General features: G+C 31.4%; 2 protein-coding genes across 4 annotated transcripts; one reads left to right on the top strand and one right to left on the bottom strand.

The window, feature by feature from the left end:
• Nucleotides 1-1324: 1324 nt before the first annotated feature.
• On the top strand, nt 1325-4355 carry LOC113555206 (cathepsin B-like). Its single transcript, XM_026959590.1, has 6 exons — nt 1325-1525; nt 2988-3218; nt 3323-3523; nt 3605-3752; nt 3846-3956; nt 4070-4355. Exons 1-6 carry the CDS (start codon nt 1406-1408, stop codon nt 4279-4281), a joined length of 1023 nt encoding a protein of 340 aa, XP_026815391.1. The 5' UTR covers nt 1325-1405; the 3' UTR covers nt 4282-4355.
• Nucleotides 4356-7667: 3312 nt separating this feature from the next.
• On the bottom strand, nt 7668-21919 carry LOC113551699 (LIM homeobox transcription factor 1-beta-like). Of its 3 annotated transcripts, none has more exons than XM_026954097.1 (7): nt 21537-21919; nt 13303-13495; nt 12526-12764; nt 11400-11539; nt 10902-11103; nt 9937-10038; nt 7669-9507 (listed from the first exon to the last, which is right to left on the bottom strand). In XM_026954097.1, the coding sequence occupies exons 1-7, from the start codon at nt 21601-21603 to the stop codon at nt 9218-9220; spliced, it is 1233 nt and encodes a 410-aa protein (XP_026809898.1). In that variant the 5' UTR covers nt 21604-21919; the 3' UTR covers nt 7669-9217. The 3 variants fall into 3 exon arrangements, with proteins under 3 accessions (XP_026809900.1, XP_026809898.1, XP_026809899.1); XM_026954098.1 differs by having other exon boundaries at nt 7671-9507; nt 13303-13492; XM_026954099.1 differs by lacking the exon at nt 9937-10038 and having other exon boundaries at nt 7668-9507.
• Between the last annotated feature and the right edge of the window lie 507 nt (nt 21920-22426).

The raw sequence follows: 22426 nt of genomic DNA, 5'->3' as shown, positions 1-22426 counted from the left end.
ATAGGAGCCAAATTTCTGCCTAGGCAAACTAGGCAGCTAAGGGCCTAAGGGCCTGTGTCTTCCCGGGGCCCTCAGGTAAACACTATAAACACTAAGAGAAAAAAAGGTGTAACACATAAATTGATTAGCACGGAGAAATAGAAATAAAATATAAAAAACGAATGTTAGCATTTACAAGCTCATTTGTTGTCACAAAAGCTATAAGAGAAAAAAATGTCATCACTGGAGCTATATAAATGTATCCTAGAAACGGTTTATTAGACATTTATCCAAATACCTATAGGAATATCGCTTATAGGATGATGCTATTGAGTACTCTGATACTCTGTATCAAACTGATCAGCAGAACGGTCATTTTCGGTTCTTAAAAAAATTAAAAATGATTTAAGATCAAATACAGAGGAAAAAAACTTACTTCAGTCGCCATGTTATACATTGAGTCATAAGGTATAATGCAAGGAATGAACTACAGTGAAGTGATATGTTCTTTCGCAGAACAAAAAGCGCGCCGTGTAAAAATGTGTTAATTATTTTTTTATAAATCTGTTCTTTTATGTTTAATGTATATACATATATTTATTTTATAATTATGATAATGATATATGTATAATATTTGTTTTATCTAAGTATGTTGAATATATTAAAATTAAAAGGAATTTTTTACTAATACATATTTAAAAGTGCTCTTCTTTAGTAGCTGTCTTGAGGTCCTGAGACCCTTAAGTTCGTCGCTGGGCATCAAGTGTATGTTCCCTGAGATGATTATTATTTCCCCTTCCCAATGAGAAATTGACATACTTCAATAATCTAAAACGATGAATACAAAATCCATTATTAATTTTTTGCTCTATATTTAACTTTAATGAAATAATATTTGAACTATTTTACTATATTATATTAAAATATTAAAGAAATATATATTCTAACAACATAAAAAATAACACGTACATTAAGCAATGAGTAAACTTATTAACATCTTATAGAGTACCTTGTTATTTTTCCAAACATAAATATATTTCTAACACAAAAGTTAATATCAGATAATAAAATACCTATTTATGAAACTATTTACTTGACAATGTCTTTTTTATATTAGGTAATAAAATTTTGCAGAAGCCTGATAAATATATAAGCGTAAAAAACCAGTTATTAAAAAAAAAAAAAAAAACATTAGTTTTTATTTATAATTAAAACACTTGAAAATATTTGATAGATTCTTCTAAGAAAAACTTACGCATAAAATATGAAGTATTTCACTTGAGTATCCCGAGATGTGTATAATAGTATAAATACGGTAGATATTTGGGAAATTAATCTCATTACATAGTTGCATCAGCAGACTGCAACCGTGGATGTTGTAATTCATTTTGTTTTTTAATACATTTAAACAAAAAAGTATTCAATAATGGCTAGGGTATTCATTTTATTGTCTGTGATCTTGTTCAGTGTCTATATGACAGAACAAGCTTACTTTTTGGAAGAAGATTACATAAACAAAATCAACGAAAAAGCAACAACATGGAAGGTAAGTTGTACAACATATTATATTTTATACAAATGATTCACCCAATTCTTATTTTTGAAATTTTTAAATACACTAGAAGTCTAGACTATAATTTATTTTCAAATTTACGAAATTGTTTGTAATACTTAAGGAGTGTTCTGTGGTGATTCAAACTTCTTTCTTTTTTTTTTAAACTTTTGTTGTAAATTCAAACAAATAGTTTTGGAGCTATAATGTTTATATAGGAGGTACCTCCTCCTATATTAAAAATAATAGCCTTTAGAAATGTTTAATAGAAACATAAAATATAGAAGGATGTAAATAGAGATAAATTCAAAATGCGGGATACTCCATAAGGTTAAGTTAGATTAAATAAATTGAGAAGGGGAGGGTGAACAACTATGTCAAATACTACATTATTAAAACATCAACAGGTTGTACAATGGTTATTTTGATTACGTATGACAATATTTATTATGACTGTCGTTCTAATTAATATTTAAATTTGAAAATTTGAAATATAGTCACTAAAATATTGAACACTAATACACCATATTATAATATTAGTATATTATTATATTTACGATTACGAGAAATATCAATATTCAGTATAAATTATTATACAATAGCGTCGTAGCGAGGTAGATTACATAATAGTCAAAAAGTAAAAAATACAAATTGACGATAAAAAAATTCAATTTTATTATGAAAATAAATACTCATATGAATGGTGATTAAAGTCTATAAGATATTTTTTTTTAATAACATTACAGTATAAAATTAATCTTTATTTTTATTTTTAATCCATGGAATATTAAACAGAAAGATTTGAAAATTGATAGACACAAATATATATATATAAATAAGTTAAGACATCATAAACAATCTCTCTTTTACACCTAATGTGCTAAAATTTAAAAATTTTAGCACATTATTATACTAATAATACACAAATCCAATCAAACCATACAAATGTCAACTTATAATAATAATTTCAAATACAAAAAAAACTGGGGAAGATGTCTTACTTTATAATAGATTTCCAGTGTACTTCGTTATTGAGAAGACAATGACAATAAATTGTAATGTGTCAAATGAACTGATAAACAATAATAATAATACAAAAATAAAATAATGATAATAATAAATTATATTTATCATGTAGTCGGTGCATTTTAATTGAAATTCAATGATAATTATTGCAAATACAAAAAAAGATTTTTAACGACGATAGATTCTTGACAGTCGGCCTGATTTATTATTAGGTTATAATATACAAGAATATTTTATTTTATTATATCTATTTGTATTGACGTCATATAGTACGAATCGTTGTGTTAGCCTCTATTGGCTGTTATATGCTTGTATAGTTAAAATTAAAATTATTATTAAAATAATAATTCAATTTTTATATAAATATAAAATAAAACTATAAAAGGTATTAATATTTTATATTGACTTTTTATTTACCTACATACATTAGGCTGGTGTCAACTTCGATCCAAATACACCGAAAGAACACATCTTAAGACTCTTAGGATCGAAAGGAGTTCAAATTCCAAACAAAGTTAACTACAACATGTACAAATCAAAAGACAACGCCTACGATAACTTGTTTGGCAGAATCCCAAAGAAATTCGATGCGAGGAAAAAATGGAAAAATTGTAAAACTATTGGAGCAATCAGAGATCAAGGAAATTGCGGATCGTGTTGGGTATGCCTGTAGTATATATATATATATATATTTTACATCAAATATATTATAAGTTAGCTGGTGACAAAACTAAAATATTAATTTTCTTATTATTTCTTTGTTAGGCAGTAGCAACAAGTTCAGCATTTGCTGACCGTTTATGTGTAGCTACAAATGGAGATTTTAATCAACTGCTATCCGCAGAAGAATTAACTTTCTGTTGTCATAAATGTGGTTTTGGATGCAACGGAGGTTACCCAATTAAAGCTTGGGAACGTTTTAAGGAACATGGTTTGGTTACTGGAGGAGATTATAAATCAGGAGAGGTAGGAGATAATTATTTATAGAAAAGTGTTTAAATGCACATACCCATGTATAGTGTTTATTATTATTTTGTGTATTTTTAGGGTTGTGAACCATATAGAGTCCCTCCTTGCCCCTACGATGAGTTTGGAAACAATACTTGCGCTGGTAAACCGAGGGAAGGAAATCACAGATGCACAAGGATATGTTACGGAGATCAGGAACTTGATTTCGATAGCGATCACAGATACAGTATGGTTTCTTTATAATTTATTATACATGGATATTAATATTATTCAATATATTATTATAATGTGATTTTTACCAATACAATTATGATTACAGCAAGAGACTCGTATTACCTCACATACGGCAGCATCCAAAAGGACGTTTTAGCTTATGGTCCCATTGAAGCGTCTTTTGATGTTTATGACGATTTCCCCAGTTACAAATCCGGTAAGCTTAGATTATAGTTGTAATGAACTTTAATGCATTTAAATAAATTATTGTTTGATTAATTTATTATGATTTTTAAACTTGTTAAAATAAATTTATTTAAATTCTTATAGGAGTTTACATTAAATCGGAAAATGCTTCATACTTAGGAGGACACGCTGTGAAATTGATTGGATGGGGTGAAGAATTCGGAGTGCCATATTGGCTTATGGTTAACTCATGGAATGCAGATTGGGGTGACAGTGGCCTTTTCAAAATCCAACGAGGCACAAACGAATGTGGAGTCGATAATTCGACCACTGCTGGTGTACCAGTAACTAACTAAGTGTATAATCAATTAAAAAAAATGTTATTTCGTTTACGATTAAATACAACCAATTTTCATTATTATAAATATAATTTTTTATTGGCTTATTTTTACCTGAGTAAGCACATAGCAATAATTGTTATTACTAGACATTAATTAATGAAAAATACTAATATACATAAAATAGTATATCTTATATAATAGGTACCTACCTATATTTTAAAATTTGAATAATAACCTATACTAATATTACTAACCTAACTTTAATTTCAAATTCAATAATTATTACGTTTCGAATGTGGTTTTCTATGGATTATCAGTCAATTTCATTTGTGCATGGCTCATTAATTAGATTTGGTGCATACTTATTCACTTTGAGTATAGGTACCTACTGAAGTTTAATAGTCATTGCAGGCCAGTCTTCGGTACTCAAGTACTCTAAAAAAAAAAAAAATAGATGACAATCCGCTAAGACAACGTGAGTGTATGGTTTATAATTACATGTGAGGGTATTTCGCGGTACAGCCGTTAAGTTTAAATATTTAATAATTTCACTAATTTAACTATATAGACAAATTTACTATAGGTAACTAACTAAAAAGTCGTAGAGTGGATCTAAAATATTTTGCGATGTTCTTAAAATGAACTGAAATCTATATTTAAATTAAATTGAATTAAATTTAAACAAAAGTAACTAAATCAAATTAACATTTCGAAAATTACGTAAAAACTTAAGTACTTACTACTCCCAGTTCAAGCAACTTATTTTGAATTTTTAAACTTTTTATTAAAATCTAACACCTTGATTGTTTCCTCTAAAGTTAGATGTTCTCGTTTAGACACCATCGAAACTAAGCACTTTGAAACGCTTTCTATTGATAATTATACGAGTACATGTATTGACGATAAACTTCATAGACCCGCCGTATTTATCGTGTTGTCGTAAAGGTTCGATAAGATCAAGTTGATTACATAAATAATGTGTCATTTTTCTATCTAGGATACGTCTTTATGGTGTATTTTTCTAAATAATTGGGAAAAACCATACAAAAAATATTTATATTTTGATCGTCATTTAGAGTGCCCGCTAATTATATGACTGTATTATGTTTAATTTTTACCATACCATGTCTTGACAGGACTAAAGATTTACATTCTACATAGAGGCCATTTACGAAAGTTTATTTGTACACACTATGCTATGTACTATGTAGTCTATGTTTACTTAAACTTAAAGGCTGTGGCCACAGTGCCACACCATTGTTTATTGTAAAAAATACGTCGATACGCGTCGTATCTATTATGAAGCGCCACATGTGTCGTAGTACATTATGGGTTACGGGAACGGGCACACGAGTAACGCGCGTTTAGAGTACTCCATACACGCATGTGTTGTCCTCGTCTTACTAACGTAAGTACCTACATCATAGCAAATTTGCGTCCAACAGAACTCATTTTATGTCGTTAGCTTTAATATTGGAGTAAATTTACCTATTATCAAACTTAAAGGTAATATCAATTAATAATATTATCTAGGCTATTCCGTAGGCTTTTATCAATGTTTTCATTTAAAGTTATATAAAATATTAAAACTTTAAAATGCTTATAAATCATTTAAAAATAAGAATATAAATAAAAACCTATGTGATGCCCTAGATAATATTCTTACCTTTAAGTTTGATTATGAGTAAATGGACTCCAATATTAAAGCTAATAAAGTAACAGCATAGAATTGGTTAAGCTGAACACAAATTTGCTATTATATACGTTAGTAATACGGAGACAGCACATGCGTTTATGACGTCCTGTTAACCGGACGTCGAATACATCAGCGTCCAAATTAAATTTGTGTTGTTTCAAATGTGAACGTCAGCCACGTGGTCACAACGGGCGTACTTTTTTATCCGGACGACCACCTGTACACGTGTCTTATATTTTTTTAAAGTGTTATAATATAATAAAAATATTAAAAAGTTTTTTAATATGACAGCATATAATATTGACTTTAATAATAATAATATATTAATAAATGAGGTGCAAAAAAGACCATTGTAGTGGGATACTGAATACTGATGATGACGAATATTTTAAGAAAAATACAGCCTTACGCAAGATAGCCTCAAAAAAAAAAAAATGAATCTGAGTAAAAAGTAATTTGTAAGTAAATATTTTCTTTAAATATGTCATTAAAATAAATATAATATAAAATGTGTCAAATATTAGTGTCACGATATTAAGAAAAATAAAAATATTTTTTTGATTTATAGAATTTTTTTCAGTTACAATAATATTTATTTTCGTTTAGTTATGCGTTGAAAATATTCAAATGTTCAATGCAACAAATTTAATATTTATTTACATAGATGATTTATTTATTATTTTAATTTAAAATAATTTAATAAATAATAATAATTGTTAAGTAAAAATAATAGATATTTAATAGTATAATAATATATATAAGATAATTTGTTTGCATATTTTAGTTTTTTTTTTGTGTATTTATTGCCAAATTTACTTCCTATAACTTCTCATCCTTATATATCAGTTTATCACACATTTACGGGCCATATGGCTGTATGATCGCATAGCGGTATTTTAATATCATTATTGGTGTTCAATAAAAGTTCGTTACATGATCTAACTGACATGCGGAAGTAGGTAGTTAAAATATTTTGCCGGATCTTCTCGTAGTTTCTTGTACAACTTCGTATTATGATCGTTCATAATTTATTGGATAAACCTAATATTCCGTTTTTGTTTCATGCACTAATGTGTTAAAGAACCAAAGAAAAAAAAAATTGGTTTCATTTATAAAAAACCGCGTGGTAGTAACTTCTTATATTTCTTTATTACTAAGTATACAAAACTCAATGATAATGAATTTTTAACGGTTAGGTTATCGATGTTCGTGTGCCCGCTTTAAAAAGTAGGCACGTCCGTTGTAACGAGCGCATCAATTACTTTCATGTGGCCCCAGCCTAATCAGAGAACAAAAACCATGACAGTCTATTAACCTGTATTATACAAAGTTTATTTTATGATACATTGATATGCAGGCACGTATACAAAAAAAAAAAATTTGGGGGGAGGGAGGTTTACAAAATTGAGATATATTAAATTTATGATATTATTATGATAGTAATGCATTTTACTCTCACAGCAATGTGAAATGTTGATTTAATTTTTATCAAAAAAAATATATTAAATTTCAATTACCATATTAATTGACATTTAATCATTATAAATTATTATATTTATTATTGAAACATCTTTGTAAAATCATTACATTCATCGGCTCATTGCTCCTTTCAGAATCTAAAATCAACTAAAAATTAAAAAAAACTAACAAAAATCAGTGGTTTTAGATTCATATTATGTTATTGAAAGTGATTTTTAGTAATACCATTTATCTATATCCAATTTCCAAAACTTTTTCAACTATCGATTTGACATAATATAGTTTGACACTTTGTCAAAAATTAAGCAAGTATTGTTTTATTATTGTTTTCAATGTTCTACATTTATACAAGTCGTCTGCAATTTTCCAATATTTCATAATATCCTCACTAATTTTAGAAATTCGCAAGAGTATATAGAGCTTGTCTTTACTATCTATTTTGTTGTTTGTTGTTATTTAGGCCTGAAAGTTTAACAAACTTGTATATAATTGGAATATGTCACTTGATTAAATTTCCCCTCAAAACTCATTGATATCTTTTAATATTTTAATTAATAGCACAAACAATAACAATATATATTACATAGTATAATATTCTGATTAGCATTTTTTTTTTTTTTTTATTTACGATTTCATTAATCGTTTACACTGTATTTTCACATATTAAGTAACTAGGTAGCTAAACGTTTGTCTGACTTGTGGATTTAAGTGCACTAAATAAGTTTACAAAATTACATACGTATAAATATAAGTAAGTAAACATAAAATGAGTTGACAACAATTTCAAATGGAAATTATTCATTATAACCGCAATAAATACCACGCAATAATCGTTATTGATTAGTAAATATAGCTTGTGTGTGTACATATTTATATATATTTATAGTATATTAGGATATACTATAGGTAATAGGTCTGTATACCTAACATAAATATATTAATTTAAGTAAATTTTCATAGTTTTTACTATAGTGAAACTACATTACTATATATTAAGTATTCGTATAGATTTCAAATTAAATAATGCGCGATAAAATACAATTAACATCAATAAAACAGTACGACAGTATATACACACGTACATATACATATATTCAATAATAATCATATTATACAGAAGTTACAACACACTTATAATTTCTTAGACCTAAGCAAATAACCACTCGGAGACAGTAAACTTTGGTATAGAGGGCTCTTTTGAAATCGCGTATTACATTCAAGTCTTTAGTAATGGACTAAAATGAGATAATATACGATACAAAAACGGTATAATAATCGATCGAGTTAATAACGTATATTAGTATATTACATGTTTGACTTTGGCAATACGACGTTAATAATAATATGCACTATGCACGGTGAATGACATCGTATACGAGCTACGAGGCGCAATAGGAATAAAATTGACAAAATGCATTTCTGTTACACTCCGCAGCAGTGCAGTATACATGATGGTACAGACAGAATACGGTAAACATTGCACGTTTTTCAAGAATATTATTAAACGGGTAGTGTGTGAATGTGAAGAGATTAAACTATGCTGATGATGAAGTAAGGTAAGTATATATAAATAATAATATAGGACAGTGAGACGAAGACACGACCCTAACCCATCGGATCAAGTCCAACCAATTTCTGACGACACGGTAACCACCTGTATTTACGATGGACGATGTAACCATATGACACAATACTAATAATAATAATAATAATAATAATAATCGCGCGCTATAAGAGTGTGGGCGTGTACGATATACAATTGAAATAATATACTGTTTAATGGTCGCTACTGTTGAAGTACGAGTTTTGCATCAGATACAGTTTGTCGATCGGGTTGATCTGCTGGCCCGGCACCACGGACGCGGAACCGCCCACGTGATGGTGATGGTGGTGGTGGTGGTGATGGTGATTCGGGTGGTGTACGTTTTGGCTGAGGGTCCCGTGGTGGACGGACAGGTCTAGTGACATGGTGTCGGAGCCGATCTCGTCCGCCGCCGTGGTGCTGCCGTCCAGGGACACGTCCGAACTGCAGAAACTGTCCACTGAATGTTCGCCGGTGTACGTACCTGTGACAACCGACAAATATTTCAATATCGCTGTGTGTCGTAGACGCATAGAAGACATCGAGTGTTATAAAATAAGACCCGCGATCGGGTTAATTTAGGGGAGGGTTATGAGGGGGGTTGTAATGCGAGGGCGCAGACAAGTGTGACGGGCGAGCCTTTCGGAAAATCATAACAATATGCGGCAAACTTGTTTGTGCAGCAGCTGCAGCGTATGATTAAAACACGATCTCATAATATATTTGTACGCTGAGTCGCTGAACGATATGAATATACACATTTCAGATATCGACGTGCAATACGCGTTTGATACGTTTTGTAATCAGCTGCTCCGCGGCTGCAGTTTAATTTCCGATGCAGAATGCAATAGCCTTTCACGAATGAACGCGGCGGTTCTCGACATTATATTATTATCACGCGAATGTTATTTACCTTCGGGCGAGTACGGTATGTTGGGGTTCAGCGGCTGGCTGTTCTGATAGTTCGAGTCGCTGCTGTCGTGCATGCTCAGCGTACTCAAGCTCAAGTAATGATCTACAGACAAAAACAGACGCACGTTTACACTTGACTTTACCTAACAATGCATTTGTTTACGGTTTACCATAATATGTGATTTAGTGGGTATCTAACCTATACGTATTATACGTTACTGTGTCTTATATAATATTTTATAATTGTATTTAAAATATACCTATAGGGCTATAGCCTATAGTTGTGATATTGGTACCTGCAGCAGATTGCACTGTTGATGGTTAATGAGGTAAATATAACGTATTAACATTTTATGACATTCAGAATTATCAAATATTATATTACACTAAAGAGATTTACTTTATTTATTTCCTAAAATCATTACGTATAATTTTTAAACATCACGCAGATGTTTAACAACTATACATATACATAATCAATTAATTTATCACTAAAAAAAAAATATGAATGATACAATGAAACCTACGGCAGTGCAATGTTTAAAAGGTACTTGAAGATGATATGAGATGGGGTGTAAATTAAATGAAAATGTGCAATGAGTAAGCAATGTGTTTGCATCATATAATAATCGTTAGTTTTTACTATGGATGGGTATCGTAATGAACACCTATTTAGCTGTTTAAAATATATCTAAGAAAATTCCTAATTTTAAGTTGTAGTATATACTAGTATGTCGTAAGTAAAAGGCTATCAAATTCTTCTTTAACGTAAGTCATATTTTACGATTTATATAAGCTATAGGTATTATACTGTATTAGTAATATTATATTAGGTATGTGTGTATGATGTCATACCAAAATATCATATTAGTTTTTCATCATGTCAATAATTGATTAAAATATGATTAAATATCTATGTCTAATATTATTTGAAACAACTATATAATATTATATGACTTTTATTACCTCCAGAACACACGCTAGACGTGGTATTTGTAGCGTGTTCAGTTTCATTTTTGTCCGTATTGTTCGCGTTATTATTGTTGGTATTTTTATCATCCTGTTTACTCTTTCTTTGGATTTTTTTCATTTTGGCTCTCTGATTTTGAAACCATACTTGCACGACTCGCACACTTAAACCCGTGTCTTTAGCCAGCGCTTCTCGTACCTGCAGATCATAAAAATTACGTATAAAACATAATATCAAAGTTGCAGTGTTAAGCAAAATAAAGTAAACGTGATAATAAAAATATATAAAACCCGTTGGATTTAAACGTCTGAGTTTAAGGCTGTTCCCATCATTACCTTATATCATTTAAAAAATACAAAATAAGGGTTATTATGACTAACTAATAACTTATGGAGCATGCACATTTAATAAATGTTATTTTTATATGTGTCTTTGTTTTAAACTGTCATACACATAATATATGAATTACGATTATTATAACAACACAAACTTACTTTTCTACAAGGTTTTGGACTGACTTCGAACGAAGCTTTGAACTGCCGTCGTTGTACAGAAGTCAATATGGTTCTGGGTCTTTTCGGACCACGACGGCCGTCTCGAGGCCTACAATTCTCGTCCAAAGTTAAACTGTCATCTGAACAAAAACAACGACAAAATGTAATAATTTAATAATTCGTAATATTTCATATAAACATATAATTGAAGGTAATGCGTAGTTGTGACTGATGACTATAGTAAATGGCACATGTATACATTTGTGTGATGAATGTCGGAACAAAACAATTTGTTTATACCATACCAACCATTCCTCCTCACACAAACTATATTATGTCATAACTAAATACAAAAAACTCAAAATTGTTAGCTGCAATCTTATCTACTTAGAAAATATACCCACAAAACCAGCTACTGTACGCTAACAAATCGTTATTAAATTTTTATCACGAGGAACTTTTGTAATTTTACTACATTTTTAATTTACTTAAATCAACTTAAAAATAAAAATACAATTCTTGGCATTGTTCACTGACCGATGGAAATTTAGTGTGTGTATCTTTATATTGGAAAAATGTACCAACCAACGATTCCTAATGAATAATTGTTAGGTGCGATATTGCAGCGAAATTGTACAGTTGTATAATTTAACAATTTGAGACCATACAAGAGCAAAGTTTTAAATCATTGAGATATACCATTATATAGTCTGCGATTATACGCCCACAATAACATATATATTATTTATAAAAATAGCTCTGCAACCAAAATACTATAATACTCTAATAATTCATACATTATGTAGGTAATAAATTATATAGCATATTTTCTTACAGTGTTTGTTCCTGTCAATGAGTTTTTTTTATTGAAATATTCAAATATAGTATCTATTATCTAGTTAAGTCACATATAGTCTAGACAGAAAGTTTTGTATCGGAAGTCAAGTATACAAGACTATAATATGGTAATAATAGTACGCGCAGGGGAGAGTATAAACGTATATATATACCTATGTATATCGAGGACAAACACGTTAAAACTAAGGTAAATTTAGTTATGTCTAAAAATCTAAAATAGGTATGCCTATAGTTAGGTATATATACTTGTATTTTTATAGGTAGATACCTGGTTGTGGACTTCCAACGGTCTGTTGCATGAGAAATATTTCTTTTTCGAAGTCTGTGCGGCAGAACAGTTGCCCGCCGCCAGCTTTGACCACATACTGCTGACCTTTTTGTAGCGGTTGCATGCAAGCCACGCACGCGAAACATCCCACGTGATAGACGTGACTGGGCCCGGCGCGCATTACCAACTCTCTGGCTCCCAAAGGCTCGCCACACCGACCGCATTTGACGCCAAATAGTCTGAAATAAACATAAGACACGTTACTCGCGTACTCACCACAAAGTCTTTATAAAAACGGTTAGTATTGGTATTCGGTCGCAATTCACTTTCACGTTAGAGCTAACAAACACCACGATTAGCACACTGCTGAACGTAAATTTGCATTGCTAGTTTGGTATATTCGTTCGGCGTGGGCCGAGGAGTCTCGAGGAAACACCGATTCGTCGATCGTGTCGTACAAAGAGCTAACTCGTATCGTTTACCTACACGCTGGTATAGACGTGTAGTTACTGTGTGTGCATTACTGCAAATCGGGATCTTTACGTTGTGGGTCACTAGTTTACTATTCAATAAAATAATGGGTGTATATATGTATGCGTACAGAAACAAATCATATACTAAACATAGGTACTATATACCGACATGCAGTGTTACGTCGCGGCAGACGATGTATTTTATATGTGTATAATAATATATTATGTATGAATCGCATAGTATTACGAGTAGTGCATTTATAAAGTCATGGGGACCGATAGTAGTAGTATAGTTCCGAGTTACCTGTCATAATCGTTTTTGCAGTACAATCCATTGTGCCGGTAGTAGCACGACTTGGCCAGTGGGACTCCGCACGCGGTACACGTGACGCAATGCTCGTGCCAGCTGCTCGTACCCACACGCATCAGGAACCTGTCCACGATCTTCGAACCGCAGCCCTCGCAACTCGCCGGGCCGTCGCCACAGTCGCCGTCTGCTGGCAACAACAAATAATAAATACCACTCAATTATTGATTTATTTGCGAATTTTTCCGTGTACCACACGCGTACGACCGGAATAGCGAACGTAAGACGTATCATGATCATAAAAAATTCATTGTATTACGTACCAATAGCGATACTGTACGACTATAGGGATCACGGGGGTCAAAACTCCCGAAAACTGATGGGCCATAACGTTGAGTAGACGTACCGACATTTTAACGTTTTAGGCATTTCAATTAATATAATATATACATGACGAGCATTATTATGCCGTGTATAACATACAATCAAACTGTACTCTTAAGTACTATACGCAGAGAAGTCGAAGTTACCGATAGACGGAAAACGATAGAAGAAAAGTTAAAAAGGCCACGGAAAAAATGCATTGTAATTCTTTGTTATTTTGTGGTACACAAAGCTTTTACCACATTTGCTTGGTCAAAGATCGTTATATTTTGATGTGATGTCTTTTTAGTGAATACCTTACCCATATTTTATTTCAGAGATGATTTTTTTCATATATCCAATTAATTTTGAGATATCTATTAGGAAGATTAAATAATATAAAATAAAACGATTAATAATACATTAATTTTTGAAGACTAGATGTCGAAGAATCAAACAATATTGTACTGCCAGATGAATAATCAGTTTTTGGATAAAGTAACCGGGTGAAATATAAAATATTATATAGACGTATCTTAATGGGTAAACGTGACCCGCTGCCACCTGCGTAACCGGCAAGTATTTAATAATATGGTATAAAATAATTTGGGTGAACAATAAACACGTCAAAAAGGATATTCAGAGAAGTTATACAACTTATTCTTAGATAACTGTTATGTGTTGATGCACGAAACGTGAGAAATATATGTAATAAACATTCTACAAATAGACGATTATAGTCATAATTTTATAACCTAGGTGATTTTCAATATTTAAACTTTATCAATTATTATCATATTGTTATAATAGACATGATGAGTGGATTGAATAATGCAATTTGAATACAAATAATACAATCTTGAAAATAATATTAATATTTATAAACTATTAAAATTATATCATATTCATTAATCTGGTAACGAAGTAATGATTAACATTTTTGAATAAATTATAAACTATTATTAACTGAATTTTAAAAAAAGGTCTATACAGTATAGGCTTTTAATTATAAATCAAAACGACATTTAAAATATTATGTTTTGGAGCCGAATAATCAAACATATAGTAAAATGATTTTTTCTACTTACTAGGTCTGACTAAAGTTTGTGATTATGAGGTGCAAGGAGAGGTGGTATTCCTAACTTTAAAATCAATTAAATCCTAAAGATGCATTGGAGTAAGTACTTAGAAGTTAGAACATTAAAATCTGACAGAATAATCATTTTTGAAAATGTTAATTTATTATTTAACCAAGAAATGTACTTAATTTTATCGAAAATGGAAAATTTGATGCAGATTACAGATTATAGTGGTATTTTGGATTTTTTATCACCTAGGGCCTAGGCAGCTTTATTATGTTAAAAATCCTAAATCAACGTTAGCTGATACCTAGTAAACTAATCGTTACAGTCACAATATTTTTCGAGTTATTTTTTTTTATACATTATATGTGTACATACAAAACTATGAATATATGTGTAATATAAATATACAACTGTCAAAACTATAATAGAGATCACATCCTCCTCCAATATTATTTTTTTTCACTTAAAGCCTCGTGTAGTACTTTTATATGATTATATATATCTTATTAAAACCTCTTCCCTCAGTTTACTAGTTTATAGACTATACATAGGTACTCAAATGGATTGTCGATATAATATTATATTTTATATTATTATACTTTGTACCTAGCTATAAAAATAAAATCGAGAATAAGTGTAAACGCGTAATGTTTTTGATTTATAGTTTTGTATGTACCTGTTAGCTAGACATATTTTATCAGACCCTTATTTACCGAAATGTTTTATTTTTATAACACTTTTTCGTTTACCTAAAGATACTGCAATCGTATTTTGGCAGTTTATTATTAGGTATTTTATAAGTTTCGGCCGTTTCCGGTTATAAAACATAATTTATAGGTATATAAATATACAGGTACTTAATTGCTCAATTAGTTTGTGGTCATTGAACACCAGTTTTAGTTAGAATTCGTATTTTATTTTCTTAATGAAGATAGTAAATATCTCATTCAAGTATATTTTAATATAGATACAATAACTGACGTATATTGGGAATAATATCCAATCTTGTCAAAATTTAAGTTTCCAACTCTCATAAAAATATTTGTGAAATTAGGATAAACTTTTTTTTATAACTATTATATGCAAAACTTTTAAGACCCTTGTAAACATTATCAAACCTCAAATATGAATATTAAAAATGTTATGAATTTTTAACTATAATAATAATTTAAAAAATTTCACAATTTAGACGAATGTTTTCAAAACTCCAATTTTAAACTCTGATAAAAAAGTATTGTAGATATCCGCTCCACATTTTTATTGTATTCCAGTATTGGCAGTTTATGAGGAACCTTGGGTTTGTGCTTATCGACATTTAGTAATTATTGGTATTAAGGTAGGTTGATTATAATTTTTCCAAAATATTGCATTTATTATATTATTAATTAATATTTAATTATTATAATAATATGTATAATGTATTTATAATTTATACCAACTTATAAAACTCAAAATTTAATAACATCTTACTGGTTAATACCGTAAACATTTAAAATAAATCAAGATTGCGTCGTTGCGTATAATAATATAATAATATACGGTAAAGTTTCAAGTTCCCACAAATAAGTTGTTTTAAATAAAAAATTTCCGTTTTTATTTTTATTTTTTCCAATGATTAAGAATAATAGTGGGAACTTTATATTATTGACTTCTTCTATTTTTAATAATTATATTGATTTTGTTAGCAAAAAAAATATAGAAATTTGAGTTTAAAGCATTTTTAGTACTCCAAAAGAATAAGACAAATTTTAAGATCAATACATTCTTCGCTCCTCTCAGAATATAGAAGAATTAGATTTTATATTTACTATTTAAGAAAAATATACTTTTTTAAATAATTAAATTTCATTACATTACTAAAAATTTTAGCGATTGCTACATAAAAAAAAATATGTGTTACAAAACTCAACATACAATAGGTAAATTTAATCATTAGTATAATATATCTAATAATTAATAGCTTACTAATAAATGTACAGGTTATAACTATAATGAGTTAGAAGTAACATAGTTCATTTTTGATAAATCAACAATTTGCATTTACATTGATACAATACAATGAGAAAAACTGTGGTATACAGTAACAGTATAATATATATCATAACAGGGCGTGGGTGATATCACTCAAGCGTCATTATTTTATTTTATAAAAATAAAAAAGAGAAAAAAAGAGTAAATAATATAATAACACATAGTAAATCAGTATAATATATATAATATGATATTACATTAGTTTAATTAAGAAAATCTGTAGGCCATTCTCAGAGGGGTTTCTGGAAGTGATAGTGAAGAGGTTCAAGATGAGAGGATTATTATGTTCGCGGAGGCAGTTATGAAATTTATTGCAGTGTTGTTTGGCCATGCCACTTATTAAAATAAAATTTAAAACTTAACGAAATAGGTAATTCTTTCTATGTGCTACGTGCATACGCGATACATACGTTTTTTTTGTATTGACAATACAGCCAATATAAGTTTTTACAAGAAGGTCGTCATGGAGTGGGCGCATATACTCGCTTCAGGAGAACCAAACAAACCTTATTCTCACTAACCTCATATTATAAGCTTATTACAAAGCAACTTGATAGATTCCTTAATATAAATAAAAAACAAATCTATAGAGTATGGGTTATACGACTTAACATGGAATATTATCATTGATAATTGATACAAATATTTCATAATAAATGCGATGATAATACGTTACTTAATATAGTTTGTTTATTAAAGTAGCTGCAATAAATACAAATCTATACATGTTTATAGAATCAGAATAATGTTAAAACTATATGAACTAAATATGAAATTAATTATATATTAAGTTATTCAAATCGCGCCATAAACACGATGTATTGTATACGTAATGAACCCATATGTTTGTATTGTATAATTTCCGTACCCTGCAGGGACTAAAACACTCGGTTGATCCTTTTGTTTTATACATAGTCATACGTCTATACACGGTATTTGAGTATTAGTAAAGCACCTAAGTACTTGTTGCACATATATATAAACTTAAACGTTTGCATACATGGAGGATTAAATCACATATTATAATGTGTACTATGTAGCCGTATACGGTATTTCAATTAATTATCATTTTCTAAAATCTAAACGATTGTGAGAGAAGCACTAATAATTAAAAATTGTTGTTACTATGCGTTTGATTACATATTTGAAGTATCTACAACATATTACATAGGTAGTTGATGTTGTATTGCAGTGGCGTACTAACGGAGGGGGGATAACCCCCCAAAAAAATTCAGATCTAAGTACGCCACTGGTGTATTGTACTCATTAGTTATGATATAGTTCTCTCATTACGCTCAATTTAAATTATGATAGAATTTGTGTAACAAATTCACGTACAGATAACTTAGTGAGAAAGTCGAACCCAAGTACTTATATGTGCAGTTATTTCCGCCTTACTAATGTATAACATAAAGCAAGTTATTAGTATTATTATACATTATAAAAATTAAAAACTAAAAATATATCCTAAAAGAAGCTCAGAAAAATATTATTACCTTTAAATTAGATAGTAGATTAAAAATGTTAAAATAGAAAAAAATAAATTCTATTCTGAACGTAAAAATGATAATAATAAAGCTATAAGGACACTGGAGATTATAAGAAAAAATAATTTATTTATGTTAGTAGTATAGTAGGTAGGTATAACAATATTGCAAAAATGAACTGCGAAAAAATTCATTCACTGTTATGTACTTTATGTGGACATGATCGTTATCGTTGACGGCATTGATAGTGTGGTTCAACAAGCTAGCAAATTCTTTTTTATATTTTAGTCGATTTTACTTTCCTTTCCTCGATTAAATATTTAATTTGAATTTTAATGATCCGTGAAAACTTCATGAATCTAATGAAGCGGCGCTCCAGAAATGTAACAATTAGTTGTAAATAGTTTATAATTCCCAAATATTCCAGAGTTTGTAATCTATAAACGTTATTGATTACACAATAAAATTTGGCGGTAAAGGTACGGTTTCCCTGCAGCGTCAAAGAGTCGAACAGCACGGCGTCATGACGCCGCGTCTAGACGCTTACCTATGTCATGTACGCCACGTCTAGACGCTGCGGAGAAACTGTACCTTTATACACCTAAAGCTATTATTGGATACCCCCATATATATAAAAAATATTTGATATTTTTTTCGCAACACGGAAAAACTTTGAATCATCATGCTTTTGATGGTAATCGTTGTTCTAATGTATCAAGTATAACGCAAAATGAATTATAAAAATATAAACACTGTTTATCGCGTAACGCAAAATCGGTCAACAAAATACTATAAAAGAAAATATCTATAAATTTTTCCATATTTGGTTACTATTGCAACTACTGTAATAGTCAGAAAAAATTCGGTTAAAAAAAAAATATTTTTCACCTCAAAAACGTATCGCATTAAATGTTAAAAATATTATAATCGTTATTCCGCCTACATAATTATAAATGATATAACCGATACCTAATAACAAAGAATTATGTATGCCGTACTGCATTACATTCGAATACCTACATCGCGTTTTGGTTTACGTTATTCAAGTTCATAAGTACGCGTCGGACCGAGATGGATTTCATCTGTACGGCGCTTTTTCTCATCGGTACGGTGAAACTATGAACTTGGCAATGTATACCGAAAAACGCACGTACGAAATGCCTCCGTGAGAAACGGGCCCTAAAGATATGGTAGGTATCGCCGATTTCCCGGTATAATTCATGAACCATAATAGGTATGTTTGACCGCATATATACTAATATACTGCTACTTGATAGTACACTTGTACCTGTATATTTTTTGAATTAGTCGTATTACAAGTGATTGGATTTAGGTACGTAGGTATTTACTGAGTTTAGCTCGTTTAGGGCACATTTCTCACAACGGTACAGTACATTGCCAAACATTTTTGGGTTTCAATAAATATAGAGAGGTTTAATTGTTTTTGTTGAATATTGTTAGTAGGTAACGTAGGCATACACGATACACGTATAGATGAGGTTACACCGGAAACAAGATTATATAATTTATATCAGTAGCATCAATTGTGGGTGCGTGAACGTGTCAATCCTCTCACCCCCCAGTCTAATAGTTATAAAGGTCTATTTGTTATAATAGTTATAATTGTTCCTTGATATTGGCTGACGCAATTGCGTTTCCTACTTACCCATAAGAAAAACATATATTATATACAATTTAATATTTTTTTATTTATTACCCGACATCCGTACTAAAAAATACATATAATATATATATAATTCTGTAAATATTTAATATTATTGTAGCAGTTATGTAACTGAAAATATTTTGTTGATCGTTTTCGTAAATGTTTATTTTTATATTATTGTTAGTAGACAACTAATTTTATAAATATCTAATAATAGGGCGGATACGGACGAGAAATACCTACCAAATAATCAGTCAATATATCACACTAATTCTAGGAAACAAAATGTCCCGCGCGACAGCGCGTGTCAAGGTTTGCTTATATTATAATAGTGTAAAAAGCAAAAACCACGGGAATAACAAACATTTATATTATTTTTCAAAAGTCCCGTTAATATTTTTTTTCGCTATCTATTAAAATCTGGACTACGTTATTCTGTTATCTGTACTGTCTGCTTTAAGGGCGTAATCGTCTTCAATGATGAAATAAAATAGTATACAAAATAAACAATGATTAAGGAAGCTTTTAATGAAACTAGTGTTAAGCAGACGCTACCCCGTATGACGTCTATCTCTATCTTGCATCATGTGTAATATAAAAACTACGTATTAGATTATTCTTGCTACAGCTTATTTAAAGCTAATATTAGATCAAATTAATAGGCGTAACCAGTCCTTTAAGTGAGGAGGGGCTAGATTCCTAAAAATGTTTTATAGCGATTTTTTTTTGATTACATTAATAATTTACATTGTTTCTACTTTCAATTGGTGTGTACAACTGACTTGAATGATTATTCGTTTATAATATGAAACATAATATTTTTTTTATATTGCAGGCAAAAATAAAGTTAACACTAACATGTTTATAAGCACATACAAAAATTCTGGGAGGGGGTCTGGAGCCCACCCAAGCCATCCCACCCTATCCAAGACAGGGTTGATACACTGCATGCGATATGCGTTACAGTCAGATGAAAAGTAGTATCGCATTTGTAATGCGTGTAATATACTATATGCAAGTAGAGATAATTTTTAAGGGGTAATGCGCAACCTTCGACTGACAAAAACAATGAAATCACGCCTACACACCGATTACAATCACTCAACTTGAACGTATACATGCAAAGGCTATATAATAATTCATGATTTTAACTGCTGCGGGTTCATTGTGTATACAGGTGCACTCTCATTTGCACTTATTGCTAATTATTTATGTAATAGCGGGTACACAATATATCGAAACTTGGCATGACCAACGGAATAATAAGGTAATAAGTAATTGAACGATCTCGACCGTGAAGAAACACGCGCGCGACTCCCGCAAAACGACGTCCGCTTCACTTCTGCGCCTTCAAAGGCCATACCTGCTCGTTTGTAACGTCAAAGGCGGTCGTAATTAGCCGTAATACGTGTCCGGTCCCGTCCACTGTATTGTGCCATCGCACATATACTGATGTACACACACACGATACGTCTCGTAATGTGTATATTATCGTATAAATGGTATGCTAATGTGAATATTATAATAATATTATCGTTATATCGTTAGGCGGTGAAGTGCCTATAACAGTGATTATAACGTATATCAAAATATACTCACAGTTGGAGATTCTGGGAAATCCGTCCATGTCCCTGACGACGTGCCGGTGCAGTATGTCCAGCATCATTTGACCGGGCCGGGTTTGAGCCGCGGACGAAACGTACAGCCGGTGCAGTGTGTGTGTTTTTACGAGATTGAACGTATTTGGCGGCGGTACGTCGTCGACAGCGTTAATGCACTGCACCCGATGATATTGTGTCGCGTACGACGATCTGTGCGTATTATGCGGATGAATATGTTGCAGTGTACGCGAAACGACGACGACGACGATAATAATAATAATAATAATAATTATTATTATTATCGCACAGAACTATGATAATATATTACGGTGTGGTCGTCAATCGTCACCACCGCGCGTCTCGAGGCCGTCGCTGCACCGCTACAACACCACGACTGCACGAGTCGCGTGGGACGGCAACGGCGGCGGCGTCGATGGCGTTAGCGCCCCGAGCACCGGCACGCCCACCGGACGCGTCCGTTGGCGCCCGGGACGACGCGTCGTTCGGCCGGCCGGCCAATGGGAGGGGGCGCTGTACTGCTAGCCCTTCCCTCCACCCCGCCGCCCGCGCGCAACACCAGGCCGACGCCGTTTTGATTTCCCGCTGCGGCGGCGGCGGTGTCGTCGCGTCTCTCGGACGGGGACACACACACACACACACACACACACACACACATATAATATAGACGAGGTACACGCGGAAACGCCGCCGTCGTCGATGTCGCCACTCGCCCGCCGCGGCCACCCGTTTTATCGACGTTTGAGTCGCGGCGGATACAACGCATGTGATGTTATATTATGTGTGTACACGCATGTACGCGAAATACGCCGAATGCGCGTCGGCGGCCCGTCCACCCAGCGGCGCTGCACATGCAGACGTCATGGTGAC

Source organism: Rhopalosiphum maidis, chromosome 2 (assembly GCF_003676215.2).
Source record: "Rhopalosiphum maidis isolate BTI-1 chromosome 2, ASM367621v3, whole genome shotgun sequence".
Lineage (NCBI taxonomy): Eukaryota > Metazoa > Arthropoda > Insecta > Hemiptera > Aphididae > Rhopalosiphum > Rhopalosiphum maidis.
Note: the sequence above shows the minus strand (reverse complement) of the source record. Positions and strands in the feature narration are given on the sequence as shown.